General features: G+C 38.2%; 4 protein-coding genes and 1 pseudogene across 4 annotated transcripts in view; 3 read left to right on the top strand and 2 right to left on the bottom strand.

The window, feature by feature from the left end:
- Positions 1 to 23,214, top strand: part of LOC148741234 (GFP-like fluorescent chromoprotein amFP486) — a 164,959-nt gene that overhangs the window by 109,005 nt on the left and 32,740 nt on the right. The window lies entirely within an intron of this gene.
- Positions 1 to 23,214, top strand: part of LOC111344517 (GFP-like fluorescent chromoprotein amFP486) — a 124,577-nt gene that overhangs the window by 69,207 nt on the left and 32,156 nt on the right. The window lies entirely within an intron of this gene.
- On the bottom strand, positions 1,238 to 6,394 carry LOC148741240 (GFP-like fluorescent chromoprotein amFP486). Its single transcript, XM_088737053.1, has 6 exons — positions 6,274 to 6,394; positions 4,246 to 4,384; positions 3,186 to 3,283; positions 2,544 to 2,768; positions 1,921 to 2,130; positions 1,238 to 1,486 (listed from the first exon to the last, which is right to left on the bottom strand). The coding sequence occupies exons 2-6, from the start codon at positions 4,261 to 4,263 to the stop codon at positions 1,342 to 1,344; spliced, it is 696 nt and encodes a 231-aa protein (XP_088593179.1). The 5' UTR covers positions 4,264 to 4,384; positions 6,274 to 6,394; the 3' UTR covers positions 1,238 to 1,341.
- LOC148741239 (GFP-like fluorescent chromoprotein amFP486) lies at positions 8,253 to 13,894 on the top strand. Its single transcript, XM_088737047.1, has 6 exons — positions 8,253 to 8,389; positions 10,745 to 10,883; positions 11,848 to 11,945; positions 12,363 to 12,587; positions 13,000 to 13,209; positions 13,646 to 13,894. The coding sequence occupies exons 2-6, from the start codon at positions 10,866 to 10,868 to the stop codon at positions 13,788 to 13,790; spliced, it is 696 nt and encodes a 231-aa protein (XP_088593173.1). The 5' UTR covers positions 8,253 to 8,389; positions 10,745 to 10,865; the 3' UTR covers positions 13,791 to 13,894.
- On the bottom strand, positions 19,635 to 21,295 carry LOC148741238 (GFP-like fluorescent chromoprotein amFP486; annotated as a pseudogene).

The raw sequence follows: 23,214 nt of genomic DNA, 5'->3' as shown, positions 1-23,214 counted from the left end.
CTCTTTTATTGGATTGTTACGTTCCTATCTCGCACACTTTTAGGATTTCCTTTCATTGGGTTGTCACGTACCTATCTTGCGCACTTTTAGGATCTCTTTTGTTGGATTGTTACGTTCCTATCTCGCACACTTTTAAGATTCCCTTTCACTTGGTTGTTAGGTACCTATCTCGCGCAGTTTTAGGATTCTCTATTGTTGGATTGCTATGTTCCTATTCCGTGCCTTTCAGGATTCTCTATTGTTGGATTGTTACGAGCCTCTCGAGCACTTTTAAAATTCTCTTTCATTGGATTGTTACGTTCCTACCTCGAGCACTTTTAGGACTTTCTTTCATCGGATGGTTATGTTCCTGTCTCGAGCACTCTTCAGATTCTCCTTCATTGGATTGTTAGGTACATAACAATCCTAAAAGTGCAGGAGAAAGGTACCTATCTCGCACACTTTTAAGTCTTTTTCATTGGATTATTGTGTTCCTATCTCGTGCATGTTTAGGATTCTCTTTCATCGGATTGTTAGATACCTATCTCGCGCAATTTTAGGATTCCTGCTATGGATAAAATGATCATATGTTTCTACAAGTGATTTACGAGTGGAACATACCTTTTTTCGTGGTGAGAGAAATTATGTTTCTAACCTGTGAAAATTTTCCCTGAGTTACGCACCGTTCAGTCTATTATCATGCTAAAACTAGATATCATTTGCTTTATTCTCCTGACCTTAATGCTTAATTCAGATGTTGCTGTGAAGAGAAGTTAGATGCTGGTCACTCTTAGAGTTAAGAGTTAAACCTTACTAAAACTTGCGAACTGACAGTTCTTCACCTCCATACCGCATTAAAAAAGGGTCGACAAGCAACACCGCAAACTTCAATGTCCCCCCTTCAGTAGCAATCTACGATTTGAGCCTTCAGCTAGCATAACGCTATTTCTCGTTTGCTTTTTTAAAAAAATTTCTTCACAGTTTCTCTGTGTCATCGCGTTCATTCAGCGATAAATTGAATAGAGTCTTCGCTCTTCTGGCTGGCAGTTCATTTAGTTTCCGGCGCTGACCAATTGACTCTCCTATTACATGACCCGATAGAGAGGATGACAGTTATTGAAAACGAGTTGTGGGCGTCTAACTATGTGTAGGCAGTCATGGAAAATAGTTGCAAATAAGTCTGCAATACATGTGCTCCCACTTTTTAGTCTCATGAAGCATTTATGGCCGCACGAAATAAGATAATGACAATACACAGTTTATTATATCAATTTTCTTTTTATTATTCAACTGACCTGATTCGAGTTACAATGAATTCAGGGCATTGATTGTAAGTAATGAAAATGCTTCCATCTTACAGAGTTATTTAACCTTCATAGGGTTAACGTGAGCCGCAGCATGTTCTTCCAGCTTGACCACAAAACCTTTTTCCTTATGGCCAAGGTCGGTCCTCACAATGTGATGTTCTATAACATGATTCGGGGGCAGTGTGACCGGCTTCTCTGGTCTGTGCAAAAAAGAAAATAATTAAAAGAATAAAAAACAAGGGCAAAGAAACAAAAAAAAAACCGAAAGAACAATTAAAAACAACTACGAAAAAATAGACAACACTTGCCTTATGAACACCTCTAATACAACTTTGCCTTTAATTTACTCAGTATTTAGTAATTTTATAGCAATTTAATTTAGTAATTTACTCAACAATTCATTTGATCATTCAATGGTTATTTTGTCCATCACCCATACTTGTAGAGTTCACTCATTCGATACCGAATATTTTTCTTAAGATGAATTTTTACTCTGCCTTTCTGTTGAGGCCCTCCTCATCTCTGGGTTCTCTTTAACTTCTTTAATTTTGGGACACACAAAACTGAAGGGAGCCATATATTCAAAACGGACGTTTCACAATCGTCCGAGCTGACGCAGACAAAAAAATCTTACTTGTAAGTAGAGTGAAACTGGCATCTGTGGTAACCACCACCTTCGAGTAGAAGAAACTGAGTCACATCACCTCTCAACAGCTCTTTAGACACAGTCATTTTTTCGAAGGACTTATCCCAGCCAATTGACTTCTTTTTCATTATGGGTCCATCAGCGGGAAAGTTTACGCCATGATACATGGAATTGTGGATGAAGCAATTTCCTTCGAGACTGCAAAATTTAGAAAACTTTGGGGTATCAGTTAAAAATAAAAGTTAAATCAATCTTACAGCTGCGTCAAATAATAATACTGCAATGTGCATACCCTGTAGAGCAATGCTTAAAAATCCTAGTCATAAATTTAGTCATTTTCCAGTTTTAGCCCTCTTACTCACAAATGTCGTCTTACATGATGAGGCCAAAACTCCTTTCAAACTGAAGTAAGCTGCATATCCTCAGGTTACAATATTTTTTATGTAGTTTTTCCCAACCTGTGTGTCGACAAAATGAATCTTTGGGAGAGAATCACAACTAAATTGCATCTTCAAAACGGCCACTCCCTGCTCTATGTCAAAAATATTCTTGAAGATCTCATTTCTTTTAAAAATGTTCTCTAACTGCCATGCAAGAAATTACATTTCTACCGAACGTTCCAACTGGCTGTGGCAACTCCTCCATCCTCAAATATGAATGACCTTTCATATGACATTCCATCTGGATAGGACTGCTTGAAATAGTCAGTCATGCCTGGAGGATACTTAGTGAAGCATCTGTTTCCATACTGAAACGCTGTCGACAGTATGTCAAAGGAGAATGGAAGGGGTTTTCCCTTAGGCTTGATGATGCATAATTCGCTAATCTGTGTCCCCCTAAAGATGAAAAGATGAAAAGTGTGTTGGAAATTGTTTTCAGAAACGGCTCATGTATAACTGGAAATGCACGAGAATTCAGTAGAGGGAACTAAATATCTATAATCACAATTTGAACTCAATAAGACAATACTGCACAACCTTTCATGTAAGAGATTAATGAGTAAATGAGAGTAAATGAGTTTAATTGTGACTGAGCTTCTTGCCTGATTCTGGAAGTTGATGAAGAAGTCGATGTCATGGACCATAGGTAATTTGCAAACTCGAATAGAAACAAGCTCATGGTTTATGACTGAAAAACTTCTGATTAATCTTTGGGCAGAATCCTCATTCTCTATCCCCTGATGTCCTCTTGTTTGTAATGCATGGTAATGAAATAATCTAAGATGTTCTGTTTTTTAATTAAGAGACACTTACTCGTAAGGGTTTCCAATTCCTTCACCCTCGATCGTGAATTCATGGCCATTGACACTGCCTTCCATATGGAATTTCGTCCTCATTTCGTTTGTGATACCCTAAAGAAGTAAAAAGAAAAAGGAAAAAAAAAATTAACTGAAATTAATAATTCTGAGACTTTAGCTGATTTTTCATCGGATTACCTAGATTGTTACACATTATTTCAAATAATGGTAAGTATTTTTTTCTACAATTAAGATGTATCTTGAGCCTCTTGAGCCATATCCAATCATCACGAAGCGCCTCACACCATTTGTGCGTGTTTGGCTATGAATTTGATTTTCTTACTCTTTGCCGGCCTTTTAAAATTTTTCCTTGAACGGTAAAAGTTTAGTACATCAGATAAAAACACTAGACTGAATTTCGCTCCAACGTGAGTTGGAAGCTCTAAGAAATGCAAAATGAATTAAATGAGCCCATGACTGACCGGCACATGAAGTGGGGTTAACTAGTTAGGCTTAACAATTGGATCAATAGTTCTTCGTATGGCATGTTTCTGTCTGTGGTATGTGGGGCATGCATCTGTTCCAATAACTTTTCCCTTTGCAATTGAGAATCCTACTTGAGAACATGACAGAACACCCAGAAAAATTGAAAGTTACCTACGAAGATCATTGCTTTATTTAATTTTCATCCGCTGGTCAAATGAAATTGATATCATTAAAAAATGAGGTCAGATTCCTTCACGGGAAAGGATAACCGTCAAAAATTTGCCTCGCTCCCAACGCGCGGACTTCTAGTTAGTTAGTAGCAGCACCCAACTGGTATCTAGGAGGCACAAGTTTTAATCCTGTGGAAACCTTCATTTTTCAAAGCCTCTTTTCTGTAATTGCTAAAATTACAGCTCACCTGCCAGGATCACTGCTATACTTGATTTTAGTGTCAGGTCAGTGACATTTGCAGAGCATGTTTTGGGTGTGGCATAGCGGTTTGCGTTAAGACGATTTTATGTTATTCCTTGTTAGCGGGGTAGATTCAGTTGCAACTGTCTTTGCTTAGTTAATTACTTAAATTCACTTACTTGCTTTGAATGAGACATGTTGAGGATAAATGGCTTGATTCTCAAAACTTGATTTCGGGTTTAAGATTATCTGTTGTAGTTCACTCCGTCGCCGACCAAGCTGAACTGACTGCAGTGTTAGGGTGGATTGATTTTAAAGCTAAATAGAACAAACAAAGACTCATTGATAATGATAATCTCACGTGAACCATCATGTGATTTTTAATGATGATCCCACGTGAACTATCATGCGAAATTTAACAATCGGTTCATGCTTAACTGCGTGCATTGTTGAAGTTTTCAAAGCTGAGAGCTCCAAAGCCAAATAGTTTAATGCATTCATCGCTTTTTCGAATCGTCTCTAATTTAGGATACTTATTTATTATTTGAGCGCCAAAGCCTCTGTCAATCGGAATGGAACAGAAAAAAAAATTGAAAGTTTTGAAACCTCGCGGCTAAACACTACGGGAACTTTGCAGCAAAGTAAAACTGCAGGTGTCATCTTGTATAGACACGGCCATCGTAGTGGCCTTATTTAATTTTGCCGCGTCACACTGCGTTGATACGCTGCAAAAACCTATTTCCTGCAGTGTTACTAAATTAAGATGAATGATTACGTAATCATGGAAGATAAACGGACACTCTAACCTTCGCTGATTGCGTAAAATTTGGCTACTACTTATATATAGAGGCACTTTCAAACCTTCTAAAATATAAGTAATCTTTCGATTCCTTGTCGTTGGATATGAGAGTGTTAGGAAGATGAAAGGCTCGCTTATAGGAAAAGAATTTCTTTTTGTAATTAACTTGCTGTCTAAGTAAATTATTTACTGCTTTACTTTTGGAAACAAAAAAAAAGAGGAAAAAAGTACTTTCAAAGGTGGCACACAGACAGAACTGATAACCTATTCAAACAATTTGGTTTTATCGACTGATTTGATTATCTGAATTGGTCACCTTAGTCTATGTAATTCTGAAGATGGTGTTTTGAGCGTCAGGGTGAATATCGAAGGGATTCCGGTCCAAAGTTCAGCTTTAAAATCTCTGTTCTGTGAAAATTCACAAATTTATTCGCGTCCTTGCGATTAGACATGAGACTGTTCGGTTATAGCCTTTGCAATTAGTTGGTTGTTGACCCGTTCCGTCGATCAGAGGCTTGTTTTTGGAATGATCATTTGTTTTTAATCAGTTTGCCGTTTAAGTTTCAGACAGACAGAACTTATAACATAACCAGCGTAAACTATATGTTTTTTGGAATTTTGACTTCGAGTGTTGGATCCACCACCACTGTCTGCATGCAATCTTTCATCTTTTTTTCAGAAACAAGCTATTTAAACTTATCTATAAACGCATTACAAGTACTTTAGCAGCAAGACCCTCAGATCTTTATCAATAAATGTAGCTTAGCCTAGGATAGTTTTTCTAAACTCTAACATAAGGCAAACATTCTGAAAAGTAGCTTTGACAGGCCACAACCCTGTGGAATGAGCTGGCGCTTTTTCCCTTTATTTCAAACTTTTGCGTCTAATCTTCATCAGTTAATTTCAAGTTTGTGTTACGCTGGAAAGTAAAAAAAAAATTATCTGCAAATTAAATGGTACTTATTAAAACGTGATACTTTTGGCATAAGAATTTTTGCCATGTGCAATTAAGACCGTGACTTCAGATTGCAGCAACAGTCTCTATGTTGTAAAAATGAGACGATGGAAGGGAGAAATTAAAAGAAGCATACTTTATGTAATCATTGTTGCTTCCCAGAGATTAGGGTAACCATGAGGGTTTCGAACTAGTTTCTTTAAATTATTTTCATTATTATATTACTGCGCATATTTTAATCCGCATTTAAAAAAGAAAGAATAAAAAAAAAAATTATTTGAACAAATGACGAGTACTCTAGAGAAAGGAACAAAAACATAGCACTCACGCAATACGTTTACCTACAAAACACGTTTACTTATTCATCTGGAACTGTTTGAGCCGAACTGCGAAACTGATTAATAACTTGGCCCATGGAGGCCTCCAAAATGTTTTGATTGCTCACTTATTTACCTGTGTGTGGCAACAAGTGTCATTCTTCTAGAGCGGTCCAGTGTAGTAGTGGCGCCTAAATATAGAGAACCTCTCCGGCCGCTTGACCAGGCTTTGTAAAGGATCAGTTTGTGCGCTTTGCGTGTTTGCATTAAATTTTTGTCGGTCGGCTTTTTTCATGGCAGTGGGAGGTAGGGGTGTGTGGCTTAGACAAACTAGCAATGATTATCCGCACAATCGAGTTTCTGCGTATTTTTCTTCTCTTTAAATCTTAACCTCCCTTATTTTTCAATGTAGAAAGATAGCTTCCTTCTGGCTATTCTGGCTATAAAGTCTGGTTTTTGCGATGCAAACTATGTCGGGTATACCTTCCGACACCTCTATCAGCGCGTTGAGGAACACAAAGGATCGTTTTCAATCGATAATCACTTTAAAGAGCAATATGTAACATTTCAAAGTGACACATATCGGGCTATTAAGATCTTGAGAAAGTGCCAAAGTAAATTTGATTGCCTGATCTATGAAATGCCCCTTACAGAGGAGCAAAAGCTTGTCCCAAATAACTTATCCCATGGAGGGCTCCAAACTGTTTTGATTTCTCGCTTATATACCTGTAGGTGGCAACAAGTGTCATTCTTCTAAAGCGGTCCATTGTAGTAGTTGTGACTAAATATAGAGACCCTCCGGCGGCTTGACCGGGCTTTGTAAGAATCAGTTTGTGCGCTTTGTGTCTTTGCATTAAATTTTTGTCGGTCGGCTTTTTTCACGGCGGTAGGCGGTAGAGGGTGTGGCTTAGACCAACTACCACTGAGTCAACACAATCGAGTGTCTGCGTATTTTTTTTTCTCTTTAAATCTTATCCTCTCTTATTTTTTAATGTAGGAAGATAGCTTCCCTCTGGATATTCTGGCTATAAAGTCTGATATTTGCAATGCAAACTATGTCGCGTATACATTCCGACGCCTCTATCAGCTCCTCGAGGGACATAAAGGATCGTCGGTTTTCAATCGGTAATCACCGTAACACTTAAAGAGCAACATGGAACATTCCCAAGTGACACATATCGTGGTTTTAAGAACTCGATAAAGTGCCAAAGTAAATTTGATTGCCTGATCTATGAAATGCCCCTTACAGAGGAGCAAAAACTAACTTCCCCGCATTGTCCACTCAAGCTCCAAATGGAGCATGACAGGTCGAACAAACGATCGCAAGCTATTCAACGTTAACTCGCCCTGATAAGACGCCTTCACCGCATGTTAGAAACTGTCTGAATTACCTAACAAATATGAATAACTGAGTTGCGTTTGAAATCATGAACCGACATTTACCGACAAGAAACAAACGTGTTAAGTAATTAAATGTTATCATCAGGAATAGTTTGAGCGGAACGAAAACATTGTCAGACAATTAACTTTTTCTTTTGTAAACGTCATAGAGGGCTCTGTGATGCGCAATTAGCCCGCGTGCGCACGAGACTTCGTAAGCAAGTTTATCACGATTTTCAATTAATGTGTTAGTTTTTAATTTTTGAGTCGCCATTCTCGAGGTTCTTATTTTTTTTTTTTTCTGAGTTTACCGTGTTACTGTTTTACCGTTGTCCACTCGCTTCCGAACAAAATGGTGTTCAGCAACGAGACAGACGAACTTTGTGCATGTTTTGTCTGAGTGCCGGATTTTTACTTGCAGGTTGAACAAAAGATTCATTCTTTAGACAGTGTAATCATCGGCTTAAGTGAAATGAAACGGCTTCTATTCAGATATAAATATATGCATTTTAATTTATCTGCAGCTGGCCCTCTGGGGCAACCTACAAAGATGAATTACCATGAACACCATTTTCACCTCAGCTTTTAAAAACTAACACATTAATTGAAAATCGTGATAAACTTGCTAAAGAGAAGAAAAATACGCAGAAACTCGATTGTGCGGATAATCATTGCTAGTTTGTCTAAGCCACACACCCCTACCGCCCACTGCCGTGAAAAAAGCCGACCGACAAAAATTTAATGCAAACACGCAAAGCGCACAAACTGATCCTTTACAAAGCCTGGTCAAGCGGCCGGAGAGGTTCTCTATATTTAGGCGCCACTACTACACTGGACCGCTCTAGAAGAATGACACTTGTTGCCACACACAGGTAAATAAGTGAGCAATCAAAACATTTTGGAGGCCTCCATGGGCCAAGCTATTGATCAGTTTCGCAGTTCGGCTCAAACAGTTCCAGATGAATAAGTAAACGTGTTTTGTAGATAAACGTATTGCGTGAGTGCTATGTTTTTGTTCCTTTCTCTAGAGTACTCGTCATTTGTTCAAATAATTTTTTTTTTTATTCTTTCTTTTTTAAATGCGGATTAAAATATGCACAGTAATATAATAATGAAAATAATTTAAAGAAACTATGTATATGTGCACGATCCTTCGCAGTAAAGCACTATTTAAGCAATAGTGAAAATCAGACCTGAAAAAAATTCAGCCCTGTACGGGATTCGAACCACTGACCTCTGCGATACTAATGCAGCGCTCTACCAATTGAGCTAACAAGCCAACTGGGAGCAGGCCATCAAATTAATTCGACATAAACCCGTAGATGATAAATCAAACAACAAACATATGAAATACATATATATGAACTGCGGTTATGAAACGTATATGTGCACGATCCTTCGCAGTAAAGCACTATTTAAGCAATAGTGAAAATCAGACCTGAAAAAAATTCAGGCCTGTACGGGATTCGAACCACAGACCTCTGCGATACTAGTGCAGCGCTCTACCAATTGAGCTAACAAGCCAACTAGGAGCAGGCCATCAAATTAATTCGACATAAACCCGTAGATGATAAATCAAACAACAAACATATGAAATACATATATATGAACTGCGGTTCGAAAGCCTCATGGTTACCCTAATCTCTGGGAAGCAACAATGATTACATAAAGTATGCTTCTTTTAAAATCTCCCTTCCATCGTCTCATTTTTACAACATAGAGACTGTTGCTGCAATCTGAAGTCACGGTCTTAATTGCACGTGGCAAAAATTCTTATGCCAAACGTATCACGTTTTAATAACTACCATTTAATTTGCAGATAATTTTTTTTTTACTTTCCAGCGTAACACAAACTTAAAATTAACTGATGAAGATTAGACGCAAAAGTTTGAAATAAAGGGAAAAAGCGCCAGCTCATTCCACATGGTTGTGGCCTGTCAAAGCTACTTTTCAGAATGTTTGCCTTATGTTAGAGTTTAGAAAAACTATCCTAGGCTAAGCTACATTTATTGATAAAGATCTGAGGGTCTTGCTGCTAAAGTACTTGTAATGCGTTTATAGATAAGTTTAAATAGCTTGTTTCTGAAAAAAAGATGAAAGATTGCATGCAGACAGTGGTAGTGGATTCAACACTCGAAGTCAAAATTCCAAAAAACATATAGTTTACGCTGGTTATGTTATAAGTTCTGTCTGTCTGAAACTTAAACGGCAAACTGATTAAAAACAAATGATCATTCCAAAAACAAGCCTCTGATCGACGGAACGGGTCACTAACCAACTAATTGCGAAGGCTATAACCGAACAGTCTCACGTCTAATCGCAAGGACGCGAATAAATTTGTGAATTTTCACAGAACAGAGATTTTAAAGCTGAACTTTGGACCGGATTCCCTTCGAAATTCACCCTGACGCTCAAAACACCATCTTCAGAATTACATAGACTAAGGTGACCAATTCAGATAATCAAATCAGTCGATAAAACCAAATTGTTTGAATAGGTTATCAGTTCTGTCTGTGTGCCACCTTTGAAAGTACTTTTTTCCTCTTTTTTTTTGTTTCCAAAAGTAAAGCAGTAAATAATTTACTTTTCCTAACACTCTCATATCCAACGACAAGGAATCGAAAGATTACTTATATTTCAGAAGGTTTGAAAGTGCCTCTATATATAAGTAGTAGTCAAATTTTACGCAATCAGGGAAGGTTAGAGTGTCCGTTTATCTTCCATGATTACATAATCATCCATCTTAATTTAGTAACACTGCAGCAAATAGGTTTTTGCAGCGTATCAACGCAGTGTGACGCGGCAAAATTAAATAAGGCCACTACGATGGCCGTGTCTATACAAGATGACACCTGCAGTTTTACTTTGCTGCAAAAGTTCCCGTAGTGTTTAGCCGCGAGGTTTCAAAACTTTCTATTTTTTTTTTCTGTTCCATTCCGATTGACAGAGGCTTTGGCGCCCAAATAATAAATAAGTATCCTAAATTAGAGACGATTCGAAAAAGCGATAAATGCATTAGACTATTTGGCTTTGGAGCTCTCAGCTTTGAAAACTTCAACAATGCACGCAGTTAAGCATGAACCGATTGTTAAATTTCGCATGATAGTTCACGTGGTATCATTATCATTAAAGATAACATGATAGTTCACGTGGGATCATCATTAAAAATCACATGATGGTTCACGTGAGATTATCATCATCAATGAGTCTTTGTTTGTTCTATTTAGCTTTAAAATCAATCCACCCTAACACTGCAGTCAGTTCAGCTTGGTCGGCGACGGAGTGAACTACAACAGATAATCTTAAACCCGAAATCAAGTTTTGAAAATCAAGCCATTTATCCTCAACATGTCTCATTCAAAGCAAGTAAGTGAATTCAAGTAATTAACTAAGCAAAGACAGTTGCAACTGAATGTACCCCGCTAACAAGGAATAACATAAAATCGTCTTAACGCAAACCGCTATGCCACACCCAAAACATGCTCTGCAAATGTCACTGACCTGACACTAAAATCAAGTATAGCGGTGATCCTGGCAGGTGAGCTGCAATTTTAGCAATTACAGAAAAGAGGCTTTGAAAAAGGAAGGTTTCCACAGGATTAAAACTTGTGCCTCCTAGATACCAGTTGGGTGCTGCTACTAACTAACTAGAAGTCCGCGCGTTGGGAGCGAGGCAAATTTTTGACGGTTATCCTTTCCCGTGAAGGAATCTGACCTCATTTTTTAATGAAATGAATTTCATTTGACCAGCGGATGAAAATGAAATAAAGCAATGATCCTCGTAGGTAACTTTCAATTTTTCTGGGTGTTCTGACATGTTCTCAAGTAGGATTCTCAATTGCAAAGGGAAAAGTTATTAGAACAGATGCATGCCCCACATACCACAGACAGAAACATGCCATACGAAGAACTATTGATCCTATTGTTAAGCCTAACTAGTTAACCCCACTTCATGTGCCGGTCAGTCATGCGCTCATTTAATTCATTTTGCATTTCTTAGAGCTTCCAACTCACCTTGGAGCGAAATTCAGTCTAGTGTTTTTATCTGATGTACTAAACTTTTACCGTTCAAGGAAAAATTTTAAAAGGCCGGCAAAGAGTAAGAAAATCAAATTCATAGCCAAACACGCACAAATGGTGTTAGGCGCTTCGTGATGATTTGATATGGCTCAAGGGGCTCAAGATACATCTTAATTGTAGAAAAAAAAAATACCATTATTTGAAATAATGTGTAACAATACATGTAATCGCTGGGAAATCAGCTAAAGTCTCAGAATTATTTATGTCAGTTCAAATGTTTTTTTTTTCCTTTTTCTTTTTACTTCTTTAGGGTATCACAAACGAAATGAGGACGAAATTCCATATGGAAGGCAGTGTCAATGGCCATGAATTCACGATCGAAGGTGAAGGAATTGGAAACCCTTACGAGTAAGTGTCTCTTAATTAAAAAAAAGAACATCTTAGATTATTTCATTGCCATGCATAACAAACAAGAGGACATCAGGGGATAGAGAATGAGGATTCTGCCCAAAGATTAATCAGAAGTTTTTCAGTCATAAACCATGAGCTTGTTTCTATTCAAGTTTGCAAATTACCTATGGTCCATGACATCGACTTTTTCATCAACTTCAAGAATCAGGCGAGAAGCTCAGTCACAACTAAACTCATTTACTCTCATTTACTCATTAATCTCTTATATGAAAGGTTGTGCAGTATTGTCTTATTGAGTTCAAGTTGTGATAATAAATATTTGGTTCCCTCTACTGAATTTTCGTGCATTTTCAGTTATACATGAGCCGTTTCTGAAAACAATTTCCAACACACTTTTCATCTTTTCATGTTTAGGGGGACACAGATGAGCGAATTATGCATCATCAAGCCTAAGGGAAAACCCCTTCCATTCTCCTTTGACATACTGTCGACAGCGTTTCAATATGGAAACAGATGCTTCACTAAGTATCCTCCAGGCATGACTGACTATTTCAAGCAGTCCTATCCAGATGGAATGTCATATGAAAGGTCATTCATATTTGAGGATGGAGGAGTTGCCACAGCCAGTTGGAACGTTCGGTATAAATGTAGTTTCTTGCATGGCAGTTAGAGAACATTTTTAAAAGAAATGAGATCTTCGAGAATATTTTTGACATGGAGCAGGGAGTGGCCATTTTGAAGATGCAATTTAGTTGCGATTCTCTCCCTAAAACTCATTTTGTCGACACACAGGTTGGGAAAACCCACATAAAAAATATTGTAACCTGAGGATATGCAGCTTACTTCAGTTTGAAAGGAGTTTTGGCCTCATCATATGAGACGACATTTGTGAGTAAGAGGGCTAAAACTGGAAAATGACTAAATTTATGACTAGCCTTTTAAGCTTTGCTCTACAGGGTATGCATATTGCAGTATTATTATTTCACGCAGCTGCAAGATTGATTTAACCTTTATTTTCAACTGATACCCCAAAGTTTTCTCAATTTTGCAGTCTCGAAGGAAATTGCTTCATCCACAATTCCATCTATCATGGCGTAAACTTTCCCGCTGATGGACCCATAATGAAAAAGAAGTCAATTGGCTGGGATAAGTCCTTCGAAAAAATGACTGTGTCTAAAGAGCTGTTGAGAGGTGATGTGACTCAGTTTCTTCTGCTCGAAGGTGGTGGTTACCACAGATGCCAGTTTCACTCTACTTACAAGTAAGATTTTTTTTGTCTGCGTCAGCTTGGACGATTGTGAAACGTCCTCTTTGAATATATGGCTCCCTTCAGTTTTGTGTGTCCCAAAATTAAAGAAGTTAAAGAGAACCCAGAGATGAGGAGGGCCTCAATAGAACGGCAGAGTAACAATTCTTCTTAAAAAAAAAACATTCGGTATCGAATGAGTGAACTCTACAAGTAAAGGTGATGGACAAAATAACCATTAAATGATCAAAAGAATTGTTGAGTAAATTGCTAAATTAAATTGCTATAAAATTACTAAATACTGAGTAAATTAAAGGCAAAGTTTTATTAGAGTTGTTCATAAAGCAAGTGTTGTCTATTTTTTCGTAGTTGTTTTTAATTGTTCTTTCGGTTTTTTTTTTGTTTCTTTGCCCTTTTTTTTATTCTTTTAATTATTTTCTTCTTTGCACAGACCAGAGAAGCCGGTCACACTGCCCCCGAATCATGTTATAGAACATCACATTGTGAGGACCGACCTTGGCCATAAAGAAAAAGGTTTTGTGGTCAAGCTGGAAGAACATGCTGCGGCTCACGTTAACCCTATGAAGGTTAAATAACTCTGTAAGATGGAAGCATTTTCATTACTTACAATCAATGCCCTGAATTCATTGTAACTCGAATCAGGTCAGTTGAATAATAAAAAGAAAATTGATATAATAAACTGTGTATTGTGATTATCTTATTTCGTGCGGCCATAAATACTCCCTGAGACTAAAAACTGGGAGCACATGTATTGCAGACTTATTTGCAACTATTTTCCATGACTGCCTACACATAGTTAGACGCCCACAACTCGTTTTCAATAACTGTCATCCTCTCTATCGGGTCATGTAATAGGAGAGTCGATTGTTCAGCGCCGGAAACTAAATGAACTGCCAGCCAGAAGAGCGAAGACTCTATTTAATTTATCGCTGAATGAAAGCGATGACACAGAGAAACTGAGAAGAAATTTTTTTAAAAAAGCAAACGAGAAATAGCGTTATGCTAGTTGAAGGCTCAAATCGTAGATTGCTACTGAAGGGGGGACATTGTGGTTTGCGGTGTTGTTTGTCGACCCTTTTTTAATGCGGTATGGAGGTGAAGAACTGTAAGTTCGCAAGTTTTAGTAAGATTTAACTCTTAACTCTAAGAGTGACCAGCATCTAACTTCTCTTCACAGCAACATCTGAATTAAGCATTAAGGTCAGGAGAATAAAGCAAATGATATCTAGTTTTAGCATGATAATAGACTGAACGGTGCGTGACTCAGGGAAAATTCTCACAGGGTAGAAACATAATTTCTCTCACCACGAAAAAAGGTATGTTCCACTCGTAAATCACTTGTAGAAACACATGATCATTTTATCCATAGCACGAATCCTAAAATTGCGCGAGATAGGTACCTAACAATCCGATGAAAGAGAATCCTAAACATGCACGAGATAGGAACACAATAATCCAATGATAAAGACTTAAAAGTGTGCGAGATAGGTACCTTTCTCCTGCACTTTTAGGATTGTTATGTACCTAAAAATCCAATGAAGAAGAATCTGAAGAGTGCTGGAGACAGGAACATAACCATCCGATAAAAGAAAGTCCTAAAAGTGCTCGAGGTAGGAACGTAACAATCCAATGAAAGAGAATTTTAAAAGTGCTCGAGAGGCTCGTAACAATCCAATAATAGAGAATCCTGAAAGGCACGGGATAGGAACATAGCAATCCAACAATAGAGAATCCTAAAACTGTGCGAGATAGGTACCTAACAACCAAGTGAAAGGGAATCTTAAAAGTGTGCGAGATAGGAACGTAACAATCCAACAAAAGAGATCCTAAAAGTGCACAAGATAGGTACGTGACAACCCAATGAAAGGAAATCCTAAAAGTGTGGGAGATAGGAACGTAACAATCCAACAAAAGAGATCCTAAAAGTGCACAAGATAGGTACGTGACAACCCAATGAAAGGAGTTAGCTACCTAAACTCCAGTGATAGAGAGTTCTAAAAGTGTGCGAGATAGGAACGTAACAATCCAATAAAAGAGAATCCTAAAAGTGCGCGATATAGGAAGGTAACAATCCAATGATGGAGTGTCCTAAAAGTGTGCCGGATAGGAACGTAACAATCTAATTAAAGAGAATCCTAAACGTGCACGACATAGGAACGTAACAATCCAACAAAAGAGAATCCTTAAAGCTTGCGAGATAAGAACGTGATATTCCAATGAAAAAAATCCTAAAAGTGCTTGAGATAGAAAAGTAAAAATCGAATGAGAGAGTCATAAAAGGCGCGAGATAGGAACGTAACAATCCAATGAAAGAGAATCCTAAAAGTGTGAGAGATAGGTACGTAATAATCCAATGATGGAGAATCCTAAAAGTGTGCGAGATAAGAACGTAACAATCCAAAGAAAGGGAGCGTGCGAGATAGATACGTAACGATTCAATAAAGAAGCATTCTAGAAGTCCGCGAAATAGTTACGTACCTAGCGTCCAAGGATAGAGAGCCCTAAAAGTTTGCATGTTAGTGCGTAACATTCCAATGAAAGAAAATTCTAAAAGTGTGCGAGATAGGTACGTAACAATGAAAAGAATCCTAAAAGTGCGTGAGATAGGTACCTAACAATCAAATGATAGATAGTCCTAAAACTGCACGAGATAGGGACGTAACAGTCCAATAAAGGAGAATCCTACAAGTGCGTGACATAGGTACATAAAAAATCCAAGGATAAAGAATCCTAAAAGTGTGCGAGATAGGACGTAACAGTCCAATAAGAGAAAATCTTAAAAGTGCGCGTGATAGCTACCTAAACTCCAGTGATAGAGAGTTCTAAAAGTGTGCGAGATAGGAACGTAACAGTCCAGTAAAGGAGAATCCTATAAGTGCACGAGATAGGTACCTAACAATCTTATGATATAGAGTCCTAAAAGGCGCCAGATAGGAACGTAACAGTCCAGTAAAAGAGAATCCTAGAAGTGCACACGATGGGTATCTAACAATCCAATGATAGAGAATCCTAAAAGCGCGCGGGAAAGGAACGTAACAGTCAAATGAAAGAGGATCCTAAAAGAGCTCGAGATAGGAACGTAACAGTCCAATGAAAGAGTTTCATAAAAGGCGCGAGATAGGAACGTAACAATCCAGCGAAAGAGAATCCCTAAATTAACGCCAACTACTGCGCTTGGTATATTTACGAACCTTCTGTTGCAACTTTTCGGCTCGCCTGTCCCAAAATTTTACTTTCAATTAACGAAAAAGAGGTAGAGAGATGTCCAAGAAATGGTTAGGCATTGTACAAATTCGCAGATGGCGTGACAGCTTCAGCTCAGCTCGGTGATTTGTACTCTGATAATACACGCTCTTTCGATCAATAACAGCGTGCGTTGCATCCGAACTTTATTTCGTCGCGTAGAATACACTGAATGCAAATATGCCTTCCAATTTGAGTAGCCATCATTCTGGACTCACTAGCCTCGTGTTCACGTGGAAACACAATGGGGATTATTACATGTGTGAGAAGCTAGTGAGTTTAGAACAATGGCAACTCAAATTGGACACCATATTTGCATTTGGTGTATGCCTATCGTTCTCGGAACATTCACTTGCAGTCGCGAAAAGATTAGAGATCTGCAAAGTTAGCGGCGAAAGGTATTTTGGAGAGCTTTGATCGGTCAAGGATTACACGCACATTCCTCCTCAGGGAGTATTGCTTGACCTCATTAACTTGTCGAGGCGTAGCTACGACACAATGCGCTAGTTTCTCTCCACTAGTCGGCAAGCAAAACAAACCATACGTGAAGCGCTGCGAACCGATTGATGTCAACTAAGAATATTCAGCAGACGCCCAAAAAGATCAGTAAACCTTCCACTACGGTGAATATCAGTTGTTGCAGGCTTTGCAGATCAGTTGAAGACGTATCTTACTCGAAGAACATATATGCGAAAATTGCGCATTGCTCGCCGCTGCTGATCACGAGGACATTATGGCTGGCCTTTGAGACGAAAAAAACTTTTGCCACAGCTACTATGTAAGATCTTTCGAAAGACGCTCTTTTCGAAACAGTGAAGCGGTATACAGAAATATCACCATCCGTGCCACGCACAAGAGTACAAGGGAATTTGAGAGAAGAAACTGACGTGGTTTAAATTTCGTTTCAGTACCAACACAAAGGCAGTCTTTGCCAGGAAAAGAAGTAAACAACTGTTTGTTCGATAGTGTTTTGCCAGATTTGTTTTTAGTTACGTCTTGACGGTCCCAGATACTTCTTTACCCCTTCCGAGTTGCGAGTATTTTTACGAAAGGTGATAAATGTATTTCAGACTGAGCTACCTTTGATTGAGTCAGCCGCTGTCGGAAATGTTTGGGAAGATGTCCAAGACCAATCGTACACACATTTTTTTGGGCTTGTTTAACCGGTCTCTCTTTTTTTAATACCTATTCCGTTCAGCCGAAGAGAAAAAAAAAATTGCGCAAGCGATTGTGTGTACTTGTTCGCTTTCCTTTGTTTACATAACTTAACGTGCCAGTGTTCATTCCGGATCACAAATAAACCAATGGCTGCCGGTTCTCCTTCTTATTTTGTCTTTAATAGAGGCGTTGAAAGGCAAAACAACAATAATAACTGGACTGAGGTCACAATAGCTACTCCGAGATATAGCGACTTGAAGGCCGCTCTAAAATATGCCGACCTGAACAACGATAACGTCGATTTGAAGATGTCAAAGGAAATGAGGCAAAATTAGAGCAATCAAAAGACTCGTCCCCAAGGAAGGAATATTTTAGCTCTGTAAAATACACATGACCAGCCCTAACCAGGGTTTGCCTTTTCTCACTCCAGGGGGCTAGGGAAATGAGAGACACTGAGAAAACTCAGTGTTATTTTCAGCCATAGCGCATTGTGTTTGGGAATTAAGAGCGAGTCTCTGTCAGAATCAAACAACTTAGGAAATGAATCAAACAACTTGGGAAATAAACATTTTCAACTCCCTTCGAATTTTGCATGCAGTTAGGTACCTGGGGGGGATGCACAAAAATGTCCTTTTTAAAGGTTACAACACGTTTGTTGCAATGATAACAATGGATGATTGATTGATTGATGAAGGACTTACAAACAAAAATTTCTGTAAATTTCAACGACGACTCCAAGAAAGCTTTTATTCGGGCTGGTGCAATAGGACAAATTTGGTGGAACGAAAATAGTGTACAATTAGTAAAAAAAGAATAGTTGGACAGTAATTGAATCAGCGCACATCACTCGATATTACTGTCATTCGATCTTGCCGCTTTTGTCTTGGTACAGTCTAATAATGTTATTACAGAATTGAAAGTTAATTTCTCACAATCCAAATAAATTTCACCAGTTGAATTTCTACAAATGACCTTTGTTTCGCTAAGATACCTCCGGAAAATATTAAAATCCTTCCTATGCTTACAAAAATTTGAAAACTTTCCGTACAGATTATCAGATCGCATCGCAGTAGTAAGCCAACTCTGGCCACAAAAATCACGTTTCCTCCGTCTTAAGTAAAATAGGCATTTGGGAAGTTCTGAATACCGCAACACCGCAAAAAAAAAATAGAAAAAACACCGCACCACCGCAAGAAATATTACCGAGACGTATGGCAGCGACACCGGTATATAAAAAATCCGTAAGGATTTACCTGGTCTGGTCTCGCTCATCTTTATCACGCGCTGGTCTTTGGCTGACCGATAGCGCGTACGGTAGAGCTCCATAGATAGTTCAAGTAAAATATAAACGAGTACATAGCCTGGGGACAATCAGCTAATGTTTATCAAAGATTAAGTCGGATGTATTGCTTACTTTGTTCCACAATTAACCACGGGCTATCGAAAGGTTTAAAGAATAATTTGCAACACCGAAAATGGTTTATTTTACCGAACACCGTCGCTTTGAAGTTACAAACATCGTACACTGCAGCTGTAAGGTTTGAGATCACCGCAACTGACGGTTCTTCACCTCCATACCGCATTAAAAAAAGGGTCAATAAGGAACACCGCAAACCTCAATGTCCCCCCTCCAGTAGTAGTATATGATTTGAGCCTTCATCTAGCATATCGCTATTTCTCGTTTGCTTTTTTTAAAATTTCTTCTCAGTTTCTCTGTGTCATTGCTTTCATTCAGCGATAAATTAATTACAGTCTTAGCATTTCTGGCTGGCAGTTCATTCAGTTTCCAGCGCTGACTAATTGACTCTCCTATTACATGACCCGATAGGGGGAGGATGACAGTTATTGAAAAAGAGTTGTGGGTGTCTAACTATGCGGAGGCAGTCATGGAAAATAGTTGCAAATAAATCGGCAATACATGTGCTCTCAGTTTTTAGTCTCAGGGAGCATTTATGGCCGCACGAAATGAGATAAGGACAATACAGTTTATTATATCAATTTTCATTTTTATTATTCAATTGACCTGATTCGAGTTACAATGAATTCAGGGCATTGATTGTAAGTAATAAAAATGCTTCCATCTTACAAAGAGTTATTTAATATTCAAAGGGTTAACGTGAGCCGCAGCATGTTCTTCCAGCTTGACAGTAAAACCTTTTTCCTTATGGCCCAGGTCGGTCCTCACAAGGTGATGTTCCATAACATGATTCGGGGGCAGTGTGACCGGCTTCTCTGGTCTGTGCAAAAAGAAAATAATTAAAAGAAAGAAAGCAAAAAAGGGCAAAGAAACAAAAAAAAAAACCGAAAGAACGATTAGAAACAACTACGACAAAAATAGACAACACTTGCTTTATGAACAGCTTTAATAAAACTTTTCCTTTAATGTACTCAGTATTTAGCAATTTAATTAGTAATTTAATTTAGTAATTTACTTAACAATTCTTTTGATTATTCAGTGGTTATTTTTTCCATCGCCATTGGAATTATTGCGTAAATAAAAAGGTAGAAAAGAAAACGTTTAGGCCGAAGAGGGGATGAATTAACTTTTTGTTACTTGTGGAGTTCACTCATTCGATACCGAATATTTTTTTCTAAGATGAATTATTACTCTTCCGTTCTGTTGAGGCCCTCCTTATCCATGGGTTCTCTTTAACTTCTTTAATTTTTGGAAACACAAAACAGAAGAGAGCCGTATATTCAAAGAGGACATTTCACAATCGTCGGAGCTGATGCAGGCACGAAAATCTTACTTGTAAGTGGAGTGAAACTGGCATCTGTGGTAACCACCACCTTCGAGCAGAACAAACTGAGTCACATCACCTCTCAACACATCTTTAGACTCAGTCATTTTTTCGAACGACTTATCCCAGCCAATTGACTTCTTTTTCATTATGGGTCCATCAGCAGGAAAGTTTACGCCATGATAGATGGAATTGTGGATGAAGCAGTTCCTTCCAGACTGCAAAATTGAGAAAACTTTGGGGTATCAGTTAAAAATAAAGGTTAAATCAATCTTGCAGCTGCGTCAAATAATAATACTGCAATGTGTATACCCTGTAGAGCAATGCTTAAAAGCCTAGTCATAAATTAAGTCATTTTCCAGTTTTAGCCCACTTACTCACAAATGTCTTCTTACATGATGACGCCAAAAATCCTTTCAAAATGAAGTAGTCTGCATATCTTGAGGTCACTATACTTTTTATGTGGTTTTTCCCAACATGTGTGTCGTCAAAATGAGTTTTTGGGAGAGAATCACAACTAAATTGCATTTTCAAAATGGCTACTCCCTGCTCCATGTCAAAAATATTCTTCAGGATTTCATTTCTTTTGAAAATGTTCTCTAGCTGCCATGCAAGAAATTACATTTATACCGAACGTTCGAACTGGCTGTGGCAACTCCTCCATCCTCAAATATGAATGACCTTTCATATGACATTTTATCTGGATAGGATTGCTTGAAATAGTCAGGCATCCCTGGAGAATACTTAGTGAAGCATCTGTTTCAATATTGAAACGCTGTCGACAGTATGTCAAAGGAGAATGGAAGGGGTTTTTCCTTAGGCTTGATGATCCTTAATTCGCTCATTTGTGTTCTCCTAAACATGAAAACACGAAAAGTGTGTTAAAAATTGTTTTCAGAAACGGCTCATGTATAACTGGAAATGCACGAGAACTCAGTAGAGCGAACCATGTACTTATTATCACAATTCGAACTCAATAAGACAAATACTGCATAACCTTTCATGTCAGATATTAATGTATGGTAAATGAGTTTAGTTGTGACTGAGCCTCTCGCCTGATTCTGGAAGTTGATGAAGAAGTCGATGTCATGGACCATGGGTAATTTGCAAACTCGAATAGAAACAAGCTCATGGTTTATGACTGAAAATCTTCTGATTAATCTTTGGGCGGAATCCTCCTTCTCCATCCCTTGATGTTCACTTGTTTGGTAATGCACGGTAATGAAATAATCTAAGATGTTTTTTTTTTAAGAGACACTTACTCGTAAGTAACAATCAACAGTCTCTATGTTGTAAAAATGAGACGATGGAAAGGAGAATTTTAAAGAAGCATACTTTATGTAAATATTGTTGATGCCCAGAGATTAGGGTAACCATGAGGCTTTTGAACTGGTTTCTTTAAATTATTATTATTATTATTATTATTACTATTATTAGTATTATTATTATATTACTATGGTTTTTTTAATCAGCATTTAAAAAAAAATTAATCAAAAAAAATTCTTTCAATAAATAATGAGTAATCTAGAGAAAGGGACAAAAACATAGCACTCATGCAATACGTTTACCAGCCAAACACTTTTACTTATTCATCTGGAACTGTTTGAGCCGACCTGAAACAAAGTTAGATAATCAATTTTGTTCTTTTGCAAACCTCCTCAAAACTGTTTAATAACTTATCCCATGGAGGGTTCCAAAATGTTTTTATTGCTTACTTATATACCTGTCTGTGGCAACAAACGTCTTTCTTCCAGAGCGGTCCAGTGTAGTAGCGGCGGCTAAATATAGAGAACCCCTCCGGCCTCTTGACCGGGCTTGGTAAGGATCAGTTTATTTGCTTTGTATCTTCGCATTAAATTTTTGTCAGCCGGCTTTTTCACGGCGGTGGGTGATAGGGGGGTGTGGCTTAGACCAACTAGCAATGATTATCCACACAATCGCGTGTCTTATCTTTAAATCCTATCCTCCCTTATTGTTCAATGTGAAAAGATAGGTTCCTTCTGGCTATTCTGGCTATCAAGTCTGGTTTTTGCGATACAAACTATGTCGGGTATACGTTCCGACACCTTTAGCAGCGCGTTGAGGAACACAAAGGGTCGTCTTCAAACGGTAATCACCTTAAAGAGCAACATGGAACAGTCCCAAGTGACACATCGTGGTTTTAAGATCTTGAGAAAGTGCCAGAGTTAATTTGATTGCCTGATCTATGAAATGCCCCTTACAGAGGAGCAAAAACTAACTTCCCCGCATTGTCCACACAAGCTCCAAATGGAACATGGCACGTTGAACAAACGATCGCAAGCTATTTAATGTTAACTCGACCTGAAGAGACACCTGCACTGCATGCTAGAAACTGTCTGAATTACCTAACAAATAGGAATAACTGAGTTGAGTTTGAAGTCATAAACCAACATTTACCGACAAGGAACAAAAATCGAAAATTATAATCGACTACTGACAACGTAACGAAATTCTAACCGACAATCGACAGATGGACCCCCCTTCCCAATTCAGACCCTCATATTACCGAAAGGTAAAATTCTTCCGCCTGCACAATTATCAAGGTTTTATCTCCGAGAGTTCATAAACACCCACAGATTAGCAATCCAGCGCAAAACATCATGGATTTAGCTTTTGGACAAGGTTGCTCGAATTTACTTCGAAAACCACCGGTCTTAAAACATGTTGAATAAGATCTCTGTTGTAGTTAACCACCAAGGTTGAATAGCCTAGTTATTGTAGTCAAGTTGGTGAAAAAAATCTAAACTTTGTATTTGTAAATATCGCCAGGAAATATTGGTATCAAATTCCACGGCTCGGCCGTTCCAAATTGAAGTAGCCCTTCTCAATTGACTCT

Source organism: Stylophora pistillata, chromosome 1 (genome assembly GCF_964205215.1).
Source record: "Stylophora pistillata chromosome 1, jaStyPist1.2, whole genome shotgun sequence".
Classification (NCBI taxonomy): domain Eukaryota; kingdom Metazoa; phylum Cnidaria; class Anthozoa; order Scleractinia; family Pocilloporidae; genus Stylophora; species Stylophora pistillata.
Note: the sequence above shows the minus strand (reverse complement) of the source record. Positions and strands in the feature narration are given on the sequence as shown.

Coding starts and splice junctions, on each gene's coding strand:
- LOC148741239 (XM_088737047.1), top strand. Junction 11,946..12,362: donor GGAATTGGAAACCCTTACGA/GTAAGTGTCTCT, acceptor TTTCATGTTTAG/GGGGACACAGATGAGCGAAT. Junction 12,588..12,999: donor ACAGCCAGTTGGAACGTTCG/GTATAAATGTAG, acceptor TCAATTTTGCAG/TCTCGAAGGAAATTGCTTCA.
- LOC148741240 (XM_088737053.1), bottom strand. Junction 2,769..3,185: donor GGAATTGGAAACCCTTACGA/GTAAGTGTCTCT, acceptor TTTCATCTTTAG/GGGGACACAGATTAGCGAAT. Junction 1,487..1,920: donor CAGTTTCACTCTACTTACAA/GTAAGATTTTTT, acceptor TTTTTTGCACAG/ACCAGAGAAGCCGGTCACAC.